Source organism: Talpa occidentalis, unplaced genomic scaffold, assembly GCF_014898055.3.
Source record: "Talpa occidentalis isolate TD23 unplaced genomic scaffold, MPIMG_talOcc4v2.1 talOcc4.12, whole genome shotgun sequence".
Taxonomy (NCBI): domain Eukaryota; kingdom Metazoa; phylum Chordata; class Mammalia; order Eulipotyphla; family Talpidae; genus Talpa; species Talpa occidentalis.
Window position 1 is genome coordinate 65,135,992 of NW_023601212.1, and position 20,862 is coordinate 65,156,853.

The 20,862-nt window shown below is 47.1% G+C and overlaps 1 protein-coding gene across 1 annotated transcript; it reads right to left on the reverse strand.

Annotated features, from left to right (window-relative positions):
- Positions 1 to 237: 237 nt before the first annotated feature.
- POGK (pogo transposable element derived with KRAB domain) lies at positions 238 to 16,345 on the reverse strand. The gene is made up of 6 exons (XM_037506561.2): positions 16,231 to 16,345; positions 14,741 to 14,874; positions 9,357 to 9,483; positions 8,500 to 8,595; positions 4,833 to 6,315; positions 238 to 2,282 (listed from the first exon to the last, which is right to left on the reverse strand). The coding sequence occupies exons 2-5, from the start codon at positions 14,870 to 14,872 to the stop codon at positions 4,844 to 4,846; spliced, it is 1,827 nt and encodes a 608-aa protein (XP_037362458.1). The 5' UTR covers positions 14,873 to 14,874; positions 16,231 to 16,345; the 3' UTR covers positions 238 to 2,282; positions 4,833 to 4,843.
- Between the last annotated feature and the right edge of the window lie 4,517 nt (positions 16,346 to 20,862).

Genomic DNA, 20,862 nt, shown 5'->3' on the forward strand with positions numbered 1-20,862 from the left:
AGGCAAATAGGCCCATTACGCTTCCGTTATAAAAGAAATTTATGAAAACAGGATGCCAAGTACTTTTCTGTTCCATTTGCTGACATGCTTTTCACTCATTTAAAATTAATAGCCCTTTACAGATTTACTTCATGTGGTTTTGGTAATGTATCATTCCTGAAAGCACCTAAAACAAGACTGGATTGAGAGAGCTATTCACACCACGGCCTCTCCCCTAACCCCCTTAAAAGCCATTTTTAAACCATACACATTTTTCTTCCCTTTATCTTCTAAGACACCAATACTACAGACTCCATGAACACTTTTTTTTTAAAACTCAAGGGTGTTTAATACATTGGTACCAAACTAGATGGAGAGTCAAGTATCAATGAACTTGAAATGTGACTTCACAAAGCTAGCAAGTGAATAATAAAACCACCAAAGCCTATTGTCTTTATTATCAAAGTTTATTGTCAGTTCCTATCTAGGGGGAGTACAACTATGTCTCAGTATGTGCTATAGTAATTCTAGGGTAATAGCCATTTCTGCAAAACAGTTGTACTGGGGCTCCACTAGGCATAGATCATAAGTCAGTGGAAGAAATGAGCCCAGAAAAACCCTGACAGTAGAGCCATTACTCTAGGAAAGTTCCAGTGCTATGCAACCTGTAAGGCATCATCTATCAGCTGATGATGAGACTCAAGGAGGTGTTGGTGGACAGAAACAGGAGTTGAACCCATTTTCTACTCTTTGCAGGACAGTTAATGGCTCCAACATAGGAAACCAAAATCAGGCCTTATAAAACCCCTTAAGGTCCCAAAGCAAGTGAAACAGGAATTAAAGAGGAAAAGAACAGTGAAGGATAAATAGAAGAATGAATGGAAGCGTTGGAAATGGAAAATAGTTGGGTTTAGATGCCATTTGAGATGACAGTACAGCACAGGTAAAAAGAAAATGGGGCAACAATTCAAATATTTTAAGTTCAGATACTAGAACTTAAAAGTGAAGCTTACCCCCTTGGAGGAAAACTGGTTTGGAAAGATGAGAAAAGTGAATCACTTACAGGAAAATGAGTACCTGAGTAGAAATAGGTGTTTCAAGATGTCTAGGACTGTATACTATAAATCTGAACTGAATTTACAGGGAGGAAAGGTGGTTTTGGTAGCCTGTAATCCAGATGTGACATTGGAATGACATTTCTAGCAATGGCTTGGTCTATAAAGCTCTTGGCTTTTTTTTTTTGTTTTTGTTTTTGTAGCACAGACAGCTTTGGAGGAATGTTTTCATAACACTTGACTTATGTGGGAATGCAAATGACTATAGTGTAAAAATTCAAAGACCTCCCCCCTATTCCTGCAGGGCAGGAGGAGATTAGAAGTCTCAAAACAACTGTGGCTAAAGGCCCAAGCCCTCTCACCCTTGTGGTAAAAATATTAAGGAAATTAACATATAGCAGATGAGTCAGTGAGCCTTGCACCATTGTAGGCAGCAGCTAATTTATGGTGACTCCTTCTGCAGGCAGCCTGAGAAACAGAAGAGCTTGTGTACTAAATGCTGCCCAATGATTAAATAGAATAGTGAAAAATAAGGTCATTAAATGAGACCCTAAAAAAGTCTAGCTGCCAACCAGATTGGGAAGATAAATAAAACAGCAGAGTTTATTTTGACCTCTTACCTTCCACACTAACCTAGTTTGTCTATAGAAAAGCCATCTGCTGGCACGGGGCCAGTATGTCTGAATTTTGTTATCATTAGTGTCTCATTTTTCCAAAAGAGGAAATGTGTAAGTAGCAGGAATATATAAGTGACACATTTCTACAAAGCCTTCTCTTCAGTTTGACCTGTATGGGGACAGGCTCTATCCTTGGAAGCATTTTTAAAGGCAGAAGAAAAATTTACTTGAGGTTTTCTCCACAGAAAGGACACTGGTGGAGCTGTGCCCACAGGATGAATCTCTTGTTGATGTTGGACAAATGGTCTCTTCTCCAGAAAACATCTTTGTTCATTCATATTTACAGGTTTCTTCTGATGGACCCATGAGGTAATCTCTAGAACAAGAAGTAGGGCAGTCATTTCTTTTCCAATCAAGTCTGTGATGAAATCAAGCGTCCCAGACTTTTCTGACCCTCATGGACATGGTGTGCAACGGCTGCGTCCCATGGTGGAATGTAGACATACATCCACGTGTCCGGACATGGGCTGTTCTAAGCCCCTGGCTTCTCCTGCTGTCCCTGTGCGTCCACACTTCCAGGAACCGTCTTGAGGATTTTGCTCCCCAGCTGTTTCCAACACAGTTCCATTAGCTGGAAAACAGAAAGAACCTAAATATGAGTCTATCCTTGGGTTTTACATACCATATACCTTTTAACAAAAATCATCATTTTGTTAACCACATTTCCAAATAGATGAGAAGGCAGTTTCATGCCCACATCACCTCCTCTATACCATGTTCACAGAAATCCCACCTCCCGCTCTAGTTCCTCAGCTGGGTAGCCTGACAGTAAACAGCGGTTGTCCAGATCAGCAGTTCGAGGCTAGTGTTGAAGGGAAGGGCCTATCTTCACAGCCACAGCCCAGCCACGTTTCTCCCCTTTCCTCTTTAGATGTTTCTAAATCAGTCTTTTGGGGTAGCAAATGGCTTAGAAAATGAAAAATGGACCAAACAAGTTATCTAACAAAGAGAGAAAAAATCAAAAGGTAAAATGAGAAAAGCAATGAGGGAACAGGTGGGTGAATTGGGTAAAAGGGGTCAATTATATGGTGAAGATGGAAACTAGACTTGGTGATGAACATGATGCAGTGGACACAGAGCTTGATGTCTAAGGCTGTATACCTGAGACCTGGATCATGTTATAAACCAATGTTACCTCACTAAGAAATTCTTTTAATGAGAAAAAGATTAAAAACTTGCTGTAAATCAACGTGCAATACCCAATGGAGGTCGTAGAATGGTCAAAAAGGGAGGCTGACATTATGGGGTGAAAGTATAAGGAATCTGAGAGGAGATAAAATGCAATTTTTATGATTTTTAAATGTAGCAGTAAGAACTTGACTCCAGCTGGTCAGAGTGTAGTGTGCAGTGGTGTTTACAATTAATTGATCACAGCCAGTTACAGATTTCTTTGTTCCTTCTCCACTCCCACTGCTTCACTTGACTAGCCTTAAAAAAAAAAAAAAAAAAAGAACTTGACTCCACTGTAATTCTAGGGATCCCAGAATGACAGTGGGGTTCAGCGCTATGAGTATGCTCTCATGTAGGGCAAGGAAGGAGATGTAAGTCACTCTTCAACATACACAGCATGAACAGAGGGGAAACACTTCTATTTTCATTTGTAGGCTGGAATCACCTAACTATATTTTAAGAGGGAAAAAAAAATGTCAAGACAGTTTTAATTTATTTTTTAGGTAGTTTCCCTAGGTAAGCAACTATTTTATTAAGTTTTTCTTTTCCTCTATGGAAGTTTCAGGTTGTCTATGAAAGAAATGACCTCTTCATATTAAGCATTGTGTTTGGAGGAACAAATTAATTGACAATAAGAGAAATGAGAAGAGAAAATGAATTGTTTTATCTATTGGTTCCTGCTACTGTCCACAGCCATCCTCTCTTCTCTCAAGGTGTGTGTTTGGGGGGTCGGCGGGGAAGAGACAGGCTCAATCCACTGGTGGTGTCTGTTAGGTAGCCAGTCCCCACTTCATTTTATTTTTTTTTTTAAATCTTTATTTTTTTATTTTTTTTATAGAGGCATGTTTATTTATTTATTTATTTATTTGTTTTGTTTTGTTTGTTTTTTGTTTATACATGCACTGGGTACAGTCAGAAGCGCGGGAGGGTGAGAGAATTCACCAGAGCCAGAGTGGGGAGCAGAGCAGGCAGAAGGACCGAAGTACACTGCTGAGGGGAGCAGCGGGCGGCAGGAAAGGTCTGCGCGCCATGTGGGACCCTCCTCTGGTGGCCGGGGAGCAGCCGGGGATCGAACTGGCGCCGCAGAGGCTGCGGGCAGCCTTGCAACCCAGCGCTCAACCGCTGCGCCACCGGGGAGGCCCCCCCCCCACTTCATTTTAAATCATTTTAAATCTGTTCCCCATCTGTACTCAACTGAAAATTCCAGATCTGTCTTCTTCAACCCTAAGACTTCCCTCACAGAGCCTTACAGAGGCACCCTGTTTAATCTTTTTTTGGCACAATGATTCAATTTAAAAATACCTCCCTACAGGCAGCAGAGGACCATAAGGAATGACTGTAGTTGCTCACTCTATGCGAAGGTCGTCTTGAGAATAAGATGATGTTTTATACGCTTTTGAACTCCTAGGGAGAAGCAAGCACATGCCATTCTTTCCATTTCCCAATGGGCCACTGCAGACCAGCCAGGACAGAGCTGAGGCCCAGGGACATGGTCTGCAGGCACAAGTGCTTTCCCTATATCACAACCCTACTGGCCTGCAAAGGCCAGCACCACTCCAAGGGACCAAGGTCACATATGGGCCCTAAATATTCAGCACAATGTTTAGGCCAAGAAAAAAAGCTGTCTTGGGCAAGAAAAAAATTAACTGAGCAAGATCATGCTCCTTCATATCCAGATCATTTCTTTCAGTATCCTAGTTCTACAAGTAAATGTTCTAGCAGCTCACATCTTGTTCATCTTATGTTTGGTAGAAATACTCCTGGGTCCAAGCCACAGAGCAAAATACACCCCAAGTCAAGCAGTCAAGTTTCGTATGAAGGAGGAAATGCTGCCAGCCTATTATCTAGAGAGGTCAGGAAAACAGAATCTTAACAGCAAGAGAAAAGGCAGTTATGAGATACAAACATGCCCCGCAGACAAGACAGTAGGCGTATGTTCCTGACTCATTACCTCAACTTGCCTCAGTTGCTCTCCGTCATGGCTTCCGGGTCACACTCTTTGTGCGGTTCGCCTCCTCCTGGCAACTCGCTCTCAATTTCCCACAGGACATCATCTTCGTCTTCCAAGTTGCTGGAGATGTGGCACTTCTTGAATCCCTGGACAATGGACTCACTGGAGATGCTGTTCCACGCAACCATGACCCACTCCAGGAAGAGGCCGAGGGGCGGCTTCTTCGCGTTCCCGGTGGGGCTCAGTGCCAGGTTGCCGGCCAGCAGCCAGTTGGAGTACTGGGCCCGCACACTGTCATTCAGCGGCTTATAGACCACCACATCCAGCACCTGGAGCTGCGAGGTCAGGCCCCCAGGAATGATAACCATGTCAGTGTTCATGCTTTCCATGGAGCTCTTCACAGAATCCGTGGCATGACCCCGGAACCCGTTCAGGATCAGCATCCCTCGCTGTTTGGGCACCGCGCCAGTCCTCCGCCTCCACACCACCTCCAACCAGTCCTGCATCAAGTCCTCGGTCATCCATCCATACCGGTGGCAGCGGATCTCCATCCCACTGGGGAACTTCCCGGGGGGGATGTACGTGCCCCTCAAAATGATGTACGGAGGTAATTTCCTCCCATCTGCCAAGACCCCCAGCATGGCTGTGATTTTCAGTTTCTCCCTGCCCGGTGTCTTAACCAAGACGGGCTTTTCACCCTGGTTGTCAACAGTCACCCTTGATGGCACCTCCAAACAAATCGGGGTCTCGTCGGCATTGCCCATCTGGGCCACCTGGTAGTCGTGCGCCCTGCGCAGGGCCAGCACACTCCGCTGGTAAGTGACCAGTTTCTCTGTCAAGTCTTCAGGTAGTTGCTGGGGGACAGGCACTTTATGCCGCAGGGACAGATCGTACCTTCGCATCATTCTCCGACACCAACCCAAGCTTGCCTTGAAGCCTTTCTCTGGAATGTTCATTTCCTGGGCAATTTCGAGCGCTTTCAGCTGCATGGCCTCCCTGGTGATCGGGTCCCCTTTGGCCTGCATGTATCTGACATACTCGGCCACACGCTGGTCCACCAGAGCAAACCGCCCATTCTTGGGGCCTCGGAAGGCCCTCCGCATGGCATGGGCATTCTGCAGCTGCGGCTTCACTTTACGCCAGTCCCGCACGTTTTTTTCCAACACCCCAAACTGCTTGGCAGCCTGGCAGTTGTTAGTGCTCTCGGCATATTCTACCACCATCAACTTGAACCCCGCATCATAGCTGCGGCGCATGCCCCTGCTGAACTGAAACTTCCCAGCCAGGTCTTCAGCCGAGAGGTCATAACCAGGGAAGCCCATGGCCACGTAGAAGGGGTACCCCTCACCCCAGTCAGGCAGCTCAGTGATGTCCCGAGGCAGACGGAAGCCAAAGCTGTCAAAATGCTGAGGCAGAGGTTGCTGCAAGGGGTTGTTCATCGGGCCCGCCCAGTCTGGAGGCTTGACATCAGAGTCCTCATTTTCTGGGAGGCAAGCAAGGAGAGGCAAAAATAATGCAAGTAAGTAAAATGACTTCTGGGGGCCTCCCTGGTGGCGTAGTGGTTAAATCTCAGAGCTATCACCGCTAAGGCCTGAGTTCATTACCAGGCTAGGGGGCTAATCTACATATTGCCCAGCAGACCTCTCCTGTCTGGCCTGCTGCTCCCCTCAGCAGTCTATTTCAGTAAATCTGCTTGTTCTGCTCCCCACTGTCTCTGGTGGATCCTCTCACCCCACCACATCTCTGGCCTATACCCCAGTTCTTGTATGCATAAATAAATAAAATAAACTTTAAAAAAAAAAAAGTAAAATGACTTCTGGCTTATTTCTTGATTTTTTTGGGTATAAATGCCAAGAACACTTTCAACTCTGAGACTGACCAAAAGTAGTAACTTTAATAAAAGATAACACTTCCTTTGTCTTTCCTCATGTGGCAATCCCTGTGGGGTAACATCTAACTCTCACAAGAATTCATTATTCCTTCTTTGCAGATCAGACTACGAAAGTCAAGTCACCAAGATCACAGAGCCAGCAAGGGCAGAGCTGGGAATTGAACACAGGTATTAAGCTGGGGACATAACTAGGGGAGTTGGGGGAACGGGACTGTGTTTGGGTCAAGACTATTTGTATGTGGATGAGAAGCCAAGTATAACCTGAGCCACATACTATCACAAAATTTGATGGCATCATAGACCAAATCACATTCCTTGAACCAACAAATCTATAGCAGAAGTCACTCTTAGCTTACAAGGCAGATAACTGGTTCCTGCACAGCAATGTTAGAACTGGTTTCATTTGTCAGTTTAGATTTAGAAAGTGGTCATAGAAATTGAGTATGATTTGGAAAAATTTGTGTATCTCACCAAAACTAACATGTCATCAGCTAGAAGATGCATTTTATATACCATTAAAAAAAGAAAGAATATGCCACTAATTAAACTAAACATGTGGGGCCTCCCTGGTGGTACAAGGGGTTAAGTCTCAATGCTATCAAGCTATCGCCAGCCTCTGTGGCCTGAGTTCAATCCCCAGCCAGGGAGCTAACCCATATTAGCTTTCCTGTCTCATCTGCTGCTCCCCTCAGCAGTGTATTTCAGTAGATCCGCCTGTTCTGCTCCCCACTTTGTCTCTGGTGGATCCTCTCACCCTCCCCCACCCCCATACCTCTGGCCTAGACCCCAGCTCTTGTATGCATAAATAAATTAAAATAAATCTTTAAAAAAACTCAAAAAACTAAACATGCCATCCATTTTTAAAGGCACTCTCAGTTCCAGAGACATTAAAGTGGCAGCGGAGAAACACGTCTTAGAACCAAAGAAATATGGCATCTTAAGCTCTTACCTTTAGAGAGAAAGCAAATAAAATTATTCTGGCCATTTGGAAACTATATTTATCCAACTGTTACACTTCTTTTTTTTTTTTTAAGATTTATTTACTTATGCATACAACAGCTGGGGTACAGGCCAGAGAGGTGGGGGGTGAGAGGAGTCACCAGAGACAGAGCGGGGAACAGAACAGGCAGACTGACTGAAATACACTGCGGAGGGATACGAGTGAGACAGGAGAGGTCTGCTGCACCATGTGAGCTGCTCCCCAGCCGGCTGGGGATAGAACTCATGCTGCAGAGGCTACAGATAGCTTCATAGTGTGGTGCTTAATCCCGTGCACCACCAGGGAGGCCCCCAACTGTTACACTTCTAACCACATCCCTACACTGAACAGCAATATGCTCAAGTGCTTTTCCTCTCCGGTATGAAATGGACAGAAAGTCAGGGTAAATAACCCAGGATGTGAGCTTCAGCACACTTTTCTCCTTAGTTGCCAGAGTGGTGTGGTATGGTATACTACTGTGGTGCCCTCAACTACCCAGGATGTATAAAATGCTGTACAAGCTTCAATAAGTTTAATCCCCATACACTGCTGAACACTGAGACTCATAACCCACAGTTGACTGATGAAGAAATGGAGGCTCAGAGAGGCAAAGTTAGTTGTCCAGGGTCACACAGCACTAGAGAGATTTTTAAACTTCAAAGCTTATGATCTTTCTGCCTTCTAACTTTGCCTTACTATTAAATCCCCTCCCACCCCCACCCAGAATGTACACACAAACTGAAATCCAGCTTTTTATTTCTCCCACTGGATGCACTTGGCTTAGTATAGTCTTGTACCTGCTAAGGATCCTCCTTGGAGCTGCCACTCATCCGAATTCTGAGACTCCTCCCCTTCCAACCGAGTGATCATGTCTGGCTTAGGGAATGGGAATTCTGTTTACAGGAGACAAAACAGGTAGGCTTTGTGTTACTGTCTTGATGCATTGCCGGAAGAACTTGATAATACTTACGGTATCCTTTCCCCGTCCACCTCCCCCCACCACAGTGCTCTCAACATCGAGATTTATGAAAGACCAGGAAGAGGTTGGGGGACACTGAGAGAAGAAATATGATGCGAAATAGGTCTGTCCAAGGGAACTGATGGGTCTCTGCTAATGAGGTCAGGAACAAGCACAACAAAGAATTGCATTTAGCAGGGAAGTGGGTGGATACAGTGACTGATCTAAACTAACACTGTGGTACCTGTATGACCAAACTGCGAAATTCTCCAGTTACAATTCTGATAACATAGGTGACATTAATGACAGAGGGGAGCAAGGATTTTTGGGGAGGTTTCATTCCCAAACTTCTGAGGCTGAGAGGTTAACAACGAGGCCTGCCTTCCCTCCTAAGGAACAAATGAAACACAGGCCCAGACCTGTGGTGACATTTCTTAAGTCACAGCTTATTCCTTATTTAATTTTGATGTGAATGCCTGCATTGAATGGGGGTGGTTCTGTAAGCTGTCTCAGGTTGCTGAGTAGGATACAGTATTTATCTCTTGCCTAAACTGGAAATAGGAAGTTAAATATGCACAGGCACTGAGAGGCCAGAGTCTAAGTTCAGGAGGGAGGGATGTTAGGTACACTAGAAAAGAGAGACACAGATCTCTGGGCTCAGAGCTTCTAGGAGACGAAGGAAAACAAAGCTTTTACCCAGGGACAGGACAGTCTCATAATTCATCCTCATGACTTCCCGGTACAGGGCCTTTTGTTGCTCCGTCAACACTTCCCACTCCTCATCGGAAAAATATATGGCCACCTCATCAAATAGGGCCGGCACCTGGAATAGCAAACAGGCCTTTCTCAACGACTAATAGGCACATGCAGACACAGACTCATATCCCTCCATCTCGCAGGGGCAGGCCTGGACCGGGGATATGGCTACTAAAGACACAGCAGGGACACAGGCACAGGTCTCCTGGGCAGCCATCAAGTGCTTACTATCCTCCAACCCTCCACCCCGGGTTCACAGATCAGTAAAGCAGCCCCTGGAAGAAGAACCCACCCACCCCATCACCAGGCAGGACACTGTCGTCCCTCATACCCTCACACTTCAGGGGACGCGATCGTGGCTCACCCCAAACACAACATGCTCACGACCGCCCGGCTCTCCTTCAGTCAGTCTCACTGTTCTCCCTGGAATCTCAGTGGCTTTCTCGGGTACTCTTCTCCATACCCAGGGGCACCAGCCCTGGGATTGGACTAAGCACCCAAAGCCGCCCAGGATAGAGTCAGTAAGAGAAGTGGTCTCATCTGGTCTTTTCCGACCCTCAGAGCTTGAGTAGGAGGAAAGAAGGCTAATTAGAGCTTAAATTTATGTAATGAGATACCAGAGCAGACTAGTTTGCTTTGATGCCTAGACCTGGCAGAAAGCCCCAAGGACTTAGAAGCCCCCTCTACTCTCTCATCGCTACCCCTGGTAGAGGGTGGCGCCTCATAACTAAAGGCCACCTCGCCGCCCAAACCAACCTTCTTTGTTTTTCCAACTATCTGCTTTTCTTTACACTATCTTTTTTCTTTCCATTATTAAAAATCCTACTCCTAAGAACATCAGATTTAGTGGTAAGAAATCACTGGGCCATTTTCTTCCAGGTTAATTGCTTTGAATCCCTGCTTCCAAAGAAAGGAAATGCTTGGAACCCCCAAAGCTGAAGCAAGGGCCTGGTGGGTTACATTTGTCACCAGCTTAAGAAATCCATCTGTGTCCCCCTTCAGTTTCTTCAGGTGTCTGTCCAGCACTCATTCAGATACACTGGCCTTTTCTTTTTATTCCCTCCTCACCTTGCCAGCACCTTCCACATGGGGAACACTTCCCCTAACACATGGGCACATTTCTAGTCCAAACTCAGAGCCCATAAACAGCAGGCTTGAGATATGGACCTAGTAGCACCATCTGACTTAAAGGCTCCAGCACTTAGGCCAAAAGCAAGGAGCAGGTCCCTGCACCAAGCCTCCTCCAACTTCCCTCTCTCCCTTCTGGCATGGCTATCACCCACCCATCTTTTAAGACTTCTAAGCCCAGACATCTAGTTTCCCGCAAGCCCACCCACCCTGGGCTGTGTGCCATCTACACCCCCATCGTGCTCTGGTTCAACCCTGTGGGGACACTCAGCACACAGCAGAATCCTGTCCGTTTGCCTGCTGCTTCCCCCAGAACACAGGCTTGGTGAGGGCAGAACCTGTGCCCATCCCACTTTTTCCCTAAGCCTAGGACACTTCCTGTAGAGAGCAGTTATTTACAAATATATTTCTGAATGAAAGATTTAAACAAATAATCTCTGGATTTCCCTTCTCCTGTTTCACTTGGAATCCCTTCAAATAATCATTCGATTTTATTTGTCACAAAGCTGAGTCTCCTCTTGGAGAAAGAATGGACAAAGACCCCTAAGTGTGAAATACTAAGAGGGTCTCTAGGGTGGCTAGACTCTCCTCAGACTTCATCAATCTGGAAAGTCAGCCAGGCAGGGATTTTCCACCCTGCCCCTTCCCAGGCTCTTAAACAACTCTCCCCTTTGCCTTTTCTCTCCCTAGGAAATTCCAGATCTAGGCCATACCTATTTATAGTCCCTTTCTCTTTGCTGATAAAACAGACACAGGACAGGCTATGCCTATCATTTCAGAGGGATTATCAATACTCCCAGAAGGTAATGTGTCCTAGCCCACATATAAATAACATGAGTGATAAAGTCATGAGGTGTGTGTAGCCTGATGGCCTCGTATTTGGGGTTGAGACACAGAGGCTCTTCAAACAAGCCCACATTATGTTCCAGAGGCCCACAGTGAAGTGGCTTAAAATTCTCTCCACAGCAACCCTCTGTGAGAATTGAGCAAGTCTTTAGCCAGGCCCTGCTGTGCAGAACAGCCCTCTCTCCACAGAGGTCTTTTATCTGGCCGAGCACAGCAGAAGGTAAACAGGGCCAGCCCTGGGCAAAACTCTGGAGTCAGGCAGCCTGTATTCACCCCCCCCACACACACACCCCTTCTTGACCTTGCAGGTAGGGACTCCCAATCCCTGTCCCCTCCCTTCCCTCGGAAGATCAAGGCCTCCTCGGGTAGGTGTTCTTCCTTCAGCTTGAGTGCACAGCCTCACCCTGCCTGGGGAAGCTAACATTCTAATTCTTTTCAAGAGTAAACATGGCTTCATGGATGAGGCTGCACAGCCACCCGACACAGATGGCAGGGGTCTTAGGGCAGAGGGCTGGCACCAGTGCACTGGCAGAGCACCCATTGTATGCAGGAACTGTGTAGGGCACCCCCTCTTACACATTTAAATATATTTTCCTATTGAACCCTTTCAATAACATCAAGATAGGGGTCACTACCTCACTTTTATGGGTGAGGAAACAGAGCTGTGAAGTAACTTCCCTGAGCTACAAAGTCTGACTCCAAAGCCGGTGGTTTCCCATACACCACATCCCTCAGAAATGCTAAGGACAGTCAAACAGCAGCACACACAACGCGTCCTTCAGGTGGGCCCTGACCCACCCTCCTTTTCTCTTCCATTTCTTGACATGCATTCAGATGCCAGCTCCTGGCCCTGGACCTTTTACTCCGCCTTCCTTGTGCCCAGAGACCTAACCCCCTTCCTTGCTTCCCTCAGTTGCTGCCATTCCACTCACAAGTAATACTCGATTCAAAGTATATTTTTTTCCTTTTTTCTACTTGAAATTTTATTTTGGCTCCCATACAATGTTATCCTAATATATAAAATGCCTGTTGTGTCTGAAAGGCTTTTATTAATCTCCCTAACATAATTCTTTATGACCAAAAGACAGATTTAAGAAACAGATCCAGTTCTTTTTTCCCCCTAGTTTAATGCTCGCACAGGGATTCTCAAGCTCAGCACTACTGACGCTGGTGCTGAGAGGCTGCCCTGCACCCGGCAACATCCCTGGCTTCCACAGATGCCAACAGGACTTCCCACATGCCAACCACTCCAAGATGTGAGAACCCCAAATGCTCTATATATTGTCAAATGTCCCAGGCAGTGGGGGGAGGGGGGGCAAAATCACCAGGTCCACACTTGCCTTCTCCAGAAACCTCTAAAAGCCTGAAAGAGGGGCCTCCCCTCGAGCTGATTTCCACTGCTGCACTCCCACACTGTACTGGTAATTATATTCACTTCCCTGGCTGCCTCAGGACTCAGCCACTCCGGGAGGGTAGAAATCTTGACATAACACCTGGCACCCCGCTCAGTAACTGGCCGTAACTGCCCGGGGGCCACAGATGCCTCTCCCTTTATCCCTCCCTTTATTCCCCTCCCTTCCCCACACTTCCCTTCTTTCCCAGTCAAGCAGGGCCTTTACCTTGCTCTTTTCTCTGATCCCAACACGCTCAAATGTCTACTTTGCCAGCATCCGTTTCCCCCTATATATTGTAGATGTTCTGGTTCAGCCAATTTAGCCTCAAAGCCAGGCTTTCTTACAGCCTTGAGGTTGCTAGACAGGGACTGACTTGCCCTGCAAGGACTTCCCCAGTGGTGGAGTCAGAACTGGGGTTAGAGGGAGGGGTGATGAAGAACATGGAAGAGACAAGGCAGAGCAGCCTCCAAGGCTAAGCCCAAACCCAGAGCCTGGTGTTGCACTGGCTTTTATTTTTTGGTAATTGAGGTTTAACATACATACAGCAAAAGGCGCTGCTTATAGAACACAGCTAAGGAGGTAGCTTTAAGAACAAATGTCGGTGATGTTTATTGTAAAAATCAACAGATATTGACTAAAGAAATAAAAGACTAGGGGTAAAATTATATAAAGATTTAATTATAATCACTAGATCAAAAATATTACTTCCTCTAGATGCCATTACCAAAAAAACAAACAAACAAAAAAATGTCAGCATACATGTGTATTCTAGCAACAAAGCAGATAACCTCTGACCTCCATTCCCTCATGTGGGAAGCAAGCTGGAGGGGTGATTTGCAAGTACCAGGATTCTGTAAAGACAGAACTCTCAACAATGGATATTATGTATACTGATAATGTTCAGCACAATGGAAAACTAAGCAAAGAAATACCAATCTGTTGCTTATTTTAAATGTTTACCATTTCATGCTCAATTATCCTGAACTCCAGTTAAGAACTGTGAATAACTACGCAAAACTATAAATATCTGTTGCAGTTGCATTTTGGTAGATTTACTCTAATTCTACCACACTGTTCTGTTTGGATATGTTCCCATGTTCCCTGCTGCCTAGCACCCCAATCCATCACCAAGGCCAGCTGGAAATGCAGCGCTGCTGTGAAAACTGTTGTAAGAGATATTCACCCAAAACCAACTGGTCCAGTCTCCTCATTTAAGCTCAGTGCCCTATCTTAGAGGGCTCCCTTCAACCAGCGGTAGGTGACAAAGACCCTCCCCTTACCCAAACATTAGCCAAACTCCCCTCCCGTCCATAGCTGGTCCAGGCCAATTTTAGCAAGAATCCAGCTAAGTCTGTTCAGGGAATATCCCCCCTCCTTGATTTCTGATCACCCCAGCCTGCCTTCAGCAAGAAAGAATTCTATTCAATTTACCAAGAACCCTTCCCACCCCCCAAATCTTGTGTCTCCTCTTAGAAATTTCTCATCCACCCTTGCCCTCTGCTCATGGGCTCATTCTCCAGCTTGTCTTTGCTGTATTCAGAGTTCAGCCTGATTTTCTCTCCTCTCTTGCAACAGTCCTATCTTAACAGCTCTGGATAGTCTTTCTTACCATTTTAACAAACATCAGGATAATTTTTTCTTGAACCAAAGTCAGCATATATTTCGTTGTCTGCATCGTGCCTGGCACCAAGCAGGGGCTAAGGGACCCAGGGCCACGGGACAGAGACAAGGCCTGAGCCTTCCAATCTTGATGATAAGCAACATGGCTGAGGGACTGCTCCATAACCAACTCCTCCAATCTTCAGTGCCTTTTAAAGCTACAGGACTGTTTTCTCAGGAATGCAAACACACCGGCAGGCTGGGCTATTTTTACTTTCTGTATCAGCCTGAGGAGTCCAACCGCCTGGCTCCCAGGCCTGCTCCTCATGGCATGTGCAAGACCCCACACCTTCTTACCCAGCCGCCCTCTGAGCAGATCCGGACTTTCTGCATATCTGTGGGGCCATCCTCCAGTTCCCGGCTCTGAATCTCTTCTTCCTCTTCCTCTTCCTTCAGGGTCAGATTGAGAGGGTAGGCTGTAGGCTCCATCTCTGCAAGGAAGATTCAGTGCAGAAAAATGAGGCACTAGTGCAAGCTCTTCAGCACCTGTGACTGTGGCTCAGCCTACATAGACCTCTTTAGCCTGGAGCCCTGTGGGGCTGGATGGAAGGAGAGGAAGTCTCAGGTCTGGGAGGAAGGGGTGCAGGGCAAGCACCAGAAAACTGCAAGATGACATGTTTGACTATGATAAAAGGGGCTGCCTTCAAACATTTATAAAGCTATCTGTGGAAGAGAGGCCAGACTGGTTCTGTAGAGACCCAAGGGCAGAACAGGCTGGTGGGTAAACATTCCGGGAAGAGCTTTTAAAGTGTGCATTGAAAGGCAGAACTTTCTCACAGCTAGTGCCACCCAAACATGGAATCAGCAGCCAGAGAGGGGTGTTGGCTTCATGTCAGAAGTGTGTGAACACAATAGGACACCTGCTCAACAGAGTGGTTTCTAGAGGCCAGTTAAGCATCAGGTTAGTTGGCCCAGGACATCCACCACCTGGATTTTCCAGGGACCGGTTCAGAAAATAAAGTCAATTCTGCCTAAAGGGACTTCCCAAGACAGGGAGTCAGCGAAGGGTGATACCTGGTCAGCCAAGAAGGGGCAGAAATCTGCCTGAGCTAAACCCCAGGGCCCACCCCACCGGTAAATGGCTCCTAGCCTCTGGTCTGCAAATTCCCCCTCCTGCCGAGCTGGTCGCCAGTACAAAGGGCCGCGCTCTGCCCTCTAGAGGGGCGTCCAAGCCTTAGGTGTGCAGAGTGCGTGCATCCGCGGCCGCATCCTCCCGGCTTTCCAAAGACAAGACCCCTCTCGAGTTCAAAGTCGGCTTTTTCCACCTTTCCTAAAAGGTCTGGCCAAAGCAGCGGGGATGGGTCTGGGCGGGCGAAGCAGGTTTGGGAACCCAGCCGCTGGGGCCCGAACTTGGCCGCCGCCGCCTTCCCCAGCCGCTCCGGGGCAGGAGGTGTGGGGGCGCCGCCCGCTGGCCAAGGTGCCCGCGGCGAGGTGCCCGCAGCCGCGCCGCCCTCCTCGCGCGCCCGCGCCCCGCCCGCCACCCCCGACGCGCTTGGATGTCTCCAGCCATCTTGTCCCAGTTCCCTTTCTCCCCCGGCCCGCGCCCGAGAGCCCCGTCACTCCGGCCCCGCCGCCCCGCCTCCGCGCCAGGCCCCGCCGGCCCCGGCGCACCTGCCGGACCACCGGACCCAGCGCCACCGCCTCCCGAGCGGGCCCGCAACAAAGGCGGAGGCGCGGCGCTGGCAGCTGCAGCCTCTGCGCACCCGCCCCGCGGCCATCGAGCCGCCCCCGGGCCCCGCCGCCGGCCGGCCGGCCCGCCCGATCGCCCACCGCCCGCGCGCGCTCACCGCCGGGGCGCGGTGGAGACGCCGAGGGCTCCGGCCCGGCTGTCACAGCGCCATCGCCTCCGCCTCTCCGGCTTCCCGTGCGCGCGGCCCCTCGGGAGGGAGCGGGAGGACACGTGGTGGGAGGAGGGAGGGTCCGGCCGGAGCAGAGGGGGCTGGGAGGCGAGGGGAGGAGCGGCTGATGTCAGCAGGCCCCGGCGGCGCCCGCGCGGCCCGACCCTCCCGCGCAGCTTCCGGCGGGTCGGCGGGGCGCCTCCTACGGCGCCCGGGACTCTGCACCAGGCCTGGGCCGCCCTGCCGCTGCGCCCACCCCCGGCCCGGCCCCTGCCGGGTGTGCTCCGCTCGCCCCTGCGCTCTGCGGGCGACCCGGGCGGGGACGATGCAGAAAGAGCCCGGGTTCGTGTTTTAACTGAGAGTAGCCCGGGCGCACACAGCCAAGCGCTCATTTGCATTCAGCAGTGGTTTGCACTGGCTCGGATGATCACTCCAGGCGCTCTCGCCGTGCTCCCAGGAATGCATTGTGAAGACTAGACCAGCAAAGGGGTGGAGGGCGTGTAGGGGGGCGCAGGATCGCTGAGGAAGCATGCATGCTCCTGTGTTCTGGCAGGCATGCGTCCAGAACTTCGTGATAGACATGGAGAGGGGACTTCCTGATTTTTGTAGTCCCAAGCCTGGAAGCTCGTGGATGAAGTAAGTGTATAGAAGATTCTTCTCCCAAATGTTCAAAGGAGTTGTTCGTTTGCAGCTCTGTGGACAGTGCAACAGAAGTGAGAAGTGAGCAGAGAAACCCTGAAACCTTTCTCATTTCTGAAATGATTTTTTTGGGCAACTTGTTAAAAAATTATTCTGACACTTGTTAAAAGGATAAGAAAAACTTCATTCGGGATTATTGAAATAGATTTCAAAACAGTCGAATAGGGGAGAGAGATGTGACTCAACTCTGAATACAGCAAAAGACAAGTTGGGCAATTAGTCCAGAAACAGAAGGGAAGTGTCGGTGGATGGGAAACTCATAAGAGGAGACAAAAGGGAGGAGGGGGGTCTTGCTAAACTGACTAAATCGAATTCTTTCTTGCTGAAGGCAGTCTGGGGTGACTGATAGCAAGGATGGAGACATTCTCTCTAAATTGAGCGGGATTGTTGCTGAAACTGCCCTGAGTAGTAGTGATTGAAATAAAAATCTCAATGATAGTTAGACAACGAGTTTATTAAATAATCCAAGTGAGGATTTGAACCTGAGAAACACTCTGACCGATTTTAGCCTGTGAGAACTGGTTCCTTCAATCGCAAATTTGAGTCCAGTTTATGTATCTAGGTACAAAGTAGCATACTTGCAGAAAAAAAGGAGCAATGAGTACATCTTTATTGCTTTTTAGGTTTAGATGTTTCAGTGTCCTAAGTTGTCTTGATGCACAGAGGCAGCAAATGCCTGGTCCTGAAGAATCACTGTAGAAACACAAAAGCCTGGTACCATCGTTAATCTTTAGCTGGCTCCATGGTCATTAGTGAAGGCTGCGTGCACTATAGGTAGCTGATTCTTGTGTGACCACTTGACAAGCAGGACATAACCTGTTCTGACTTGAAGTCTATATAGGTGACTTTCTTGCCTGCTAGACCAGGGAGGAGGTCCCAGAACTTTCACAATATGTTCATACCCGAGGGGTATGTGTGTCCCAGAGAGAGGCATCTGGTGGAGAAGAGGGCTGTGAGGAACCCAACTAAAATTTGGTCAGAGTTTTGTCAAACTTTCAGACTGTCCCTGAGTACTTGCTGGAAAAGATCTCTTTCTCTCCAATTTTTTATGGCCATTTCTATTTATTTTATGTGAATTTAACTTCTCTCTGCAATGGGAGAGGCATTGTGTTGTGTATTTTTGAATCCATTAAAATATAACAAACACACCATCGAAGCATAATTACGTAGACAACCTAAGACCAGACAAATCTACTGGATGGAGACTGAGGATAATTCAAATGTTGGAAGAGAAAAGGATATTATAGTTTTTTTTTGTTTTGTTTTGATAAACAGTTCTTTTGATGATTTTTTTTTTTTTTTTAATAGAGGCATGCTTTTATTTATTTATTTATTTGTTTGTTTGTTCTTGTTTATACATGCACTGGGTACAGTCAGAAGCGCGGGAGGGTGAGAGAATTCACCAGAGCCAGATCAGGGAGCAGAGCAGGCAGAAGGACCGAAGTACACTGCTGAGGGGAGCAGCGGGCGGCAGGAGAGGTCTGCGCGCCATGTGGGACCCTCCTCCAGTGGCCGGGGAGCAGCCGGGGATCGAACCGGCGCCGCAGAGGCTGCGGGCAGCTTCGCAACCCAGCGCTCAACCGCTGCGCCACCGGGGAGGCCCGATAAACAGTTCTTTTGTAAGTAAAGTTAGCGTTTTTTTAGAGCAGGACCACATCTTAAATTAATTGACCTTCTATTTTAACTTTTGTGAAGAAATGGCTCATTGAAATGGAAAAGTTAGGTTAGTGTCAGGAAGGGGAGAATATTAGCATTGCTGGCATTTCTGCTTCTTACAAAAATTATTAATACAGGTTATGAGATAACCAAAGAGGTTATTTTGTTAGGGTTTTAGCCCCTGAGAACCCTAATGCCTCACGCAGCTTTAAAGGTTAGTTTTTCCCAGGGAAGAGACTGACAAACAGTGATCCACTGAATTCTTGACATTGAAGCCACAGCTCCATCCTCTTAATTATTTTCAAAAGACCCAAGTCCTTAATTGCTTACAAGATTCACTCTAGATTTACCTTTATGTGGCTTTGTAAGTCACATCCTGTTTCTATAATGCTTGCATTCCCTCACCTTTAAAAAGAGAAGATTAAACCAGATAATGACCCAGCTCTATCATACAGCAATTCCACTGTCTTTTAAGACTTCATCTTATTCTGGACCTCCCTGGTGGCACAGGGGTTAAAGTTGTCTTAGCAATACCAAGCTATTCCCAGCCACTGCGGCACAAGTTCGATCCCTGGCTAGGGAGCTAACCCACATGGCACAGCAGACCTCTCCTGTCTCACCTGCTGCTCCCCTCAGCAGTGTATTTTAGTCAATCTGCCTGTTCTGTTCCCCACTCTGTCTCTGGTGAATCTTCTCACCCCTTGTAACTCTGGCCTACACCCCAGTTCTTGTATGCATGAATAAATCAGCACATAGCTTTGGTGAATGAGTAGGATGGATTAGTAGGGGTTAATAAATATTAGTAGAACACCTATAGAAGCTACATGTTAATTCCTTAGTGAAGCTACTGCTTTCACCTCATCACTCCTCCTGTCATTGTGGTACACAGACATAGAGGTTTTAAAGAGCCCAAATCCTAGAAAATACTCATTTTAAACTGTAGTACCTCCTGGTGAATATACATTTCTAACCGTAAGCAGACACAGTGGCAGAACAGCCCCTGGCCACCTGCTCCCTTACTCAGGGATGTGCTAGATTGAAGTAAGTGCCTTGCTTTGTTGTGTCCACATGGTAGTGTTATATAGCAGAGCCTGCCCAGGTTTCATTTGTACAGCATGTACTCAAGCAGCCCGTCCCTTGGTCTGCCCTAGTGACATGCTTTGGCCAGTGGAAACTGGGTGGCATTACTGTGTCCTGAGGAAAGGACTTCAGAGGTCTCACATGTTTCTGCTATACCTCTGAGAATTTTTGGTAGCCTCTGAGCTTCCTATACCTGTGGTTTGGTGTCAGTCATTCCTTTGGGGGAAATTCTCAGCTATTGTTACTTCAAATAGTTTTTCTATTCCTTTTTCTATTCTCTTGGTACTTTTTTTTAAAGATTTGTTTTTATTTATTTATGCATACAAGAACTGGGTGTAGTCAAGAGGGGCAGTGGTGTGGTGGTGAGAGGATTTACCAGAGACAGAGTGGGGAACAGAACAGGCAGATTGACTGAAATACACTGCTGAGGGGAGCAGCAGGAAAGTCAGGAGAAGTCTGCTGTAACATGTGGATAGCTCCCTGGTGGGCCAGGGGATCAAACTCATTCTGCAGAGGCTGGTGATAGCCTGATAGCAACTGAGACTTTAAGCCCTGTGCCACCATGGAGGCCCTTCTCCTGGTATTTCTGTAATATATACAAATATATTATACCTTTTGTAATTTTTTCATTCTGCTTTTTTCCTTCTTTTTGTTTCTTTTTGTCTTTCAATTTGGGAAGTTTCTATTGATATCTTCACACTCACATTTTTTTTTTCCCTTGGCTGTATCCAGTCTACTGATGAGCCCACCCAGTGTTTTTGATTTCTAGAAATTCCTTTTGATTCTTAGAGTTTCCATCTCTCTGTTGACATTACCCATCTGTTCTTGCACATTGAACATTTTTCCATTCAAGCCCTATTAATCATAGTTATTTTAAATTCCCAGTTGGATAATTCCAAAATCTGTCATATCTGAGTCTAGTTCTCATGCTTACTGTGTATCTTCAAGCTGTGTTTTTTGCTTTTTAGCATATCTTGTAGGTTTTTGTCAAAAGCCAGACTTGAGCTATTGCAAAAAAGGAACTTTTGACTAAAAAGTCTCAGTGACTGTTAGACAAAGTTTATTAGCTGATTGAAATGACCATTCCAACTCAGCAAGCATTCTGATAGATTTTACTCTGTGACAACTCTTCCAACACCACAAATT

Bases quoted from the DNA above. Each gene is read 5' to 3' on its own strand.
- POGK (XM_037506561.2), bottom strand. From the start codon at position 14,872: ATGGAGCCTACAGCCTACCCTCTCAATCTGACCCTGAAGGAAGAGGAA. The intron at 8,596-9,356 runs GTAAAAGCTTTG...TCCTGTAAACAG, and splicing joins TGAGACTGTCCTGTCCCTGG to AATTCCCATTCCCTAAGCCA. The intron at 6,316-8,499 runs GTACAAGACTAT...CTTGCCTCCCAG, and splicing joins CCAAGGAGGATCCTTAGCAG to AAAATGAGGACTCTGATGTC.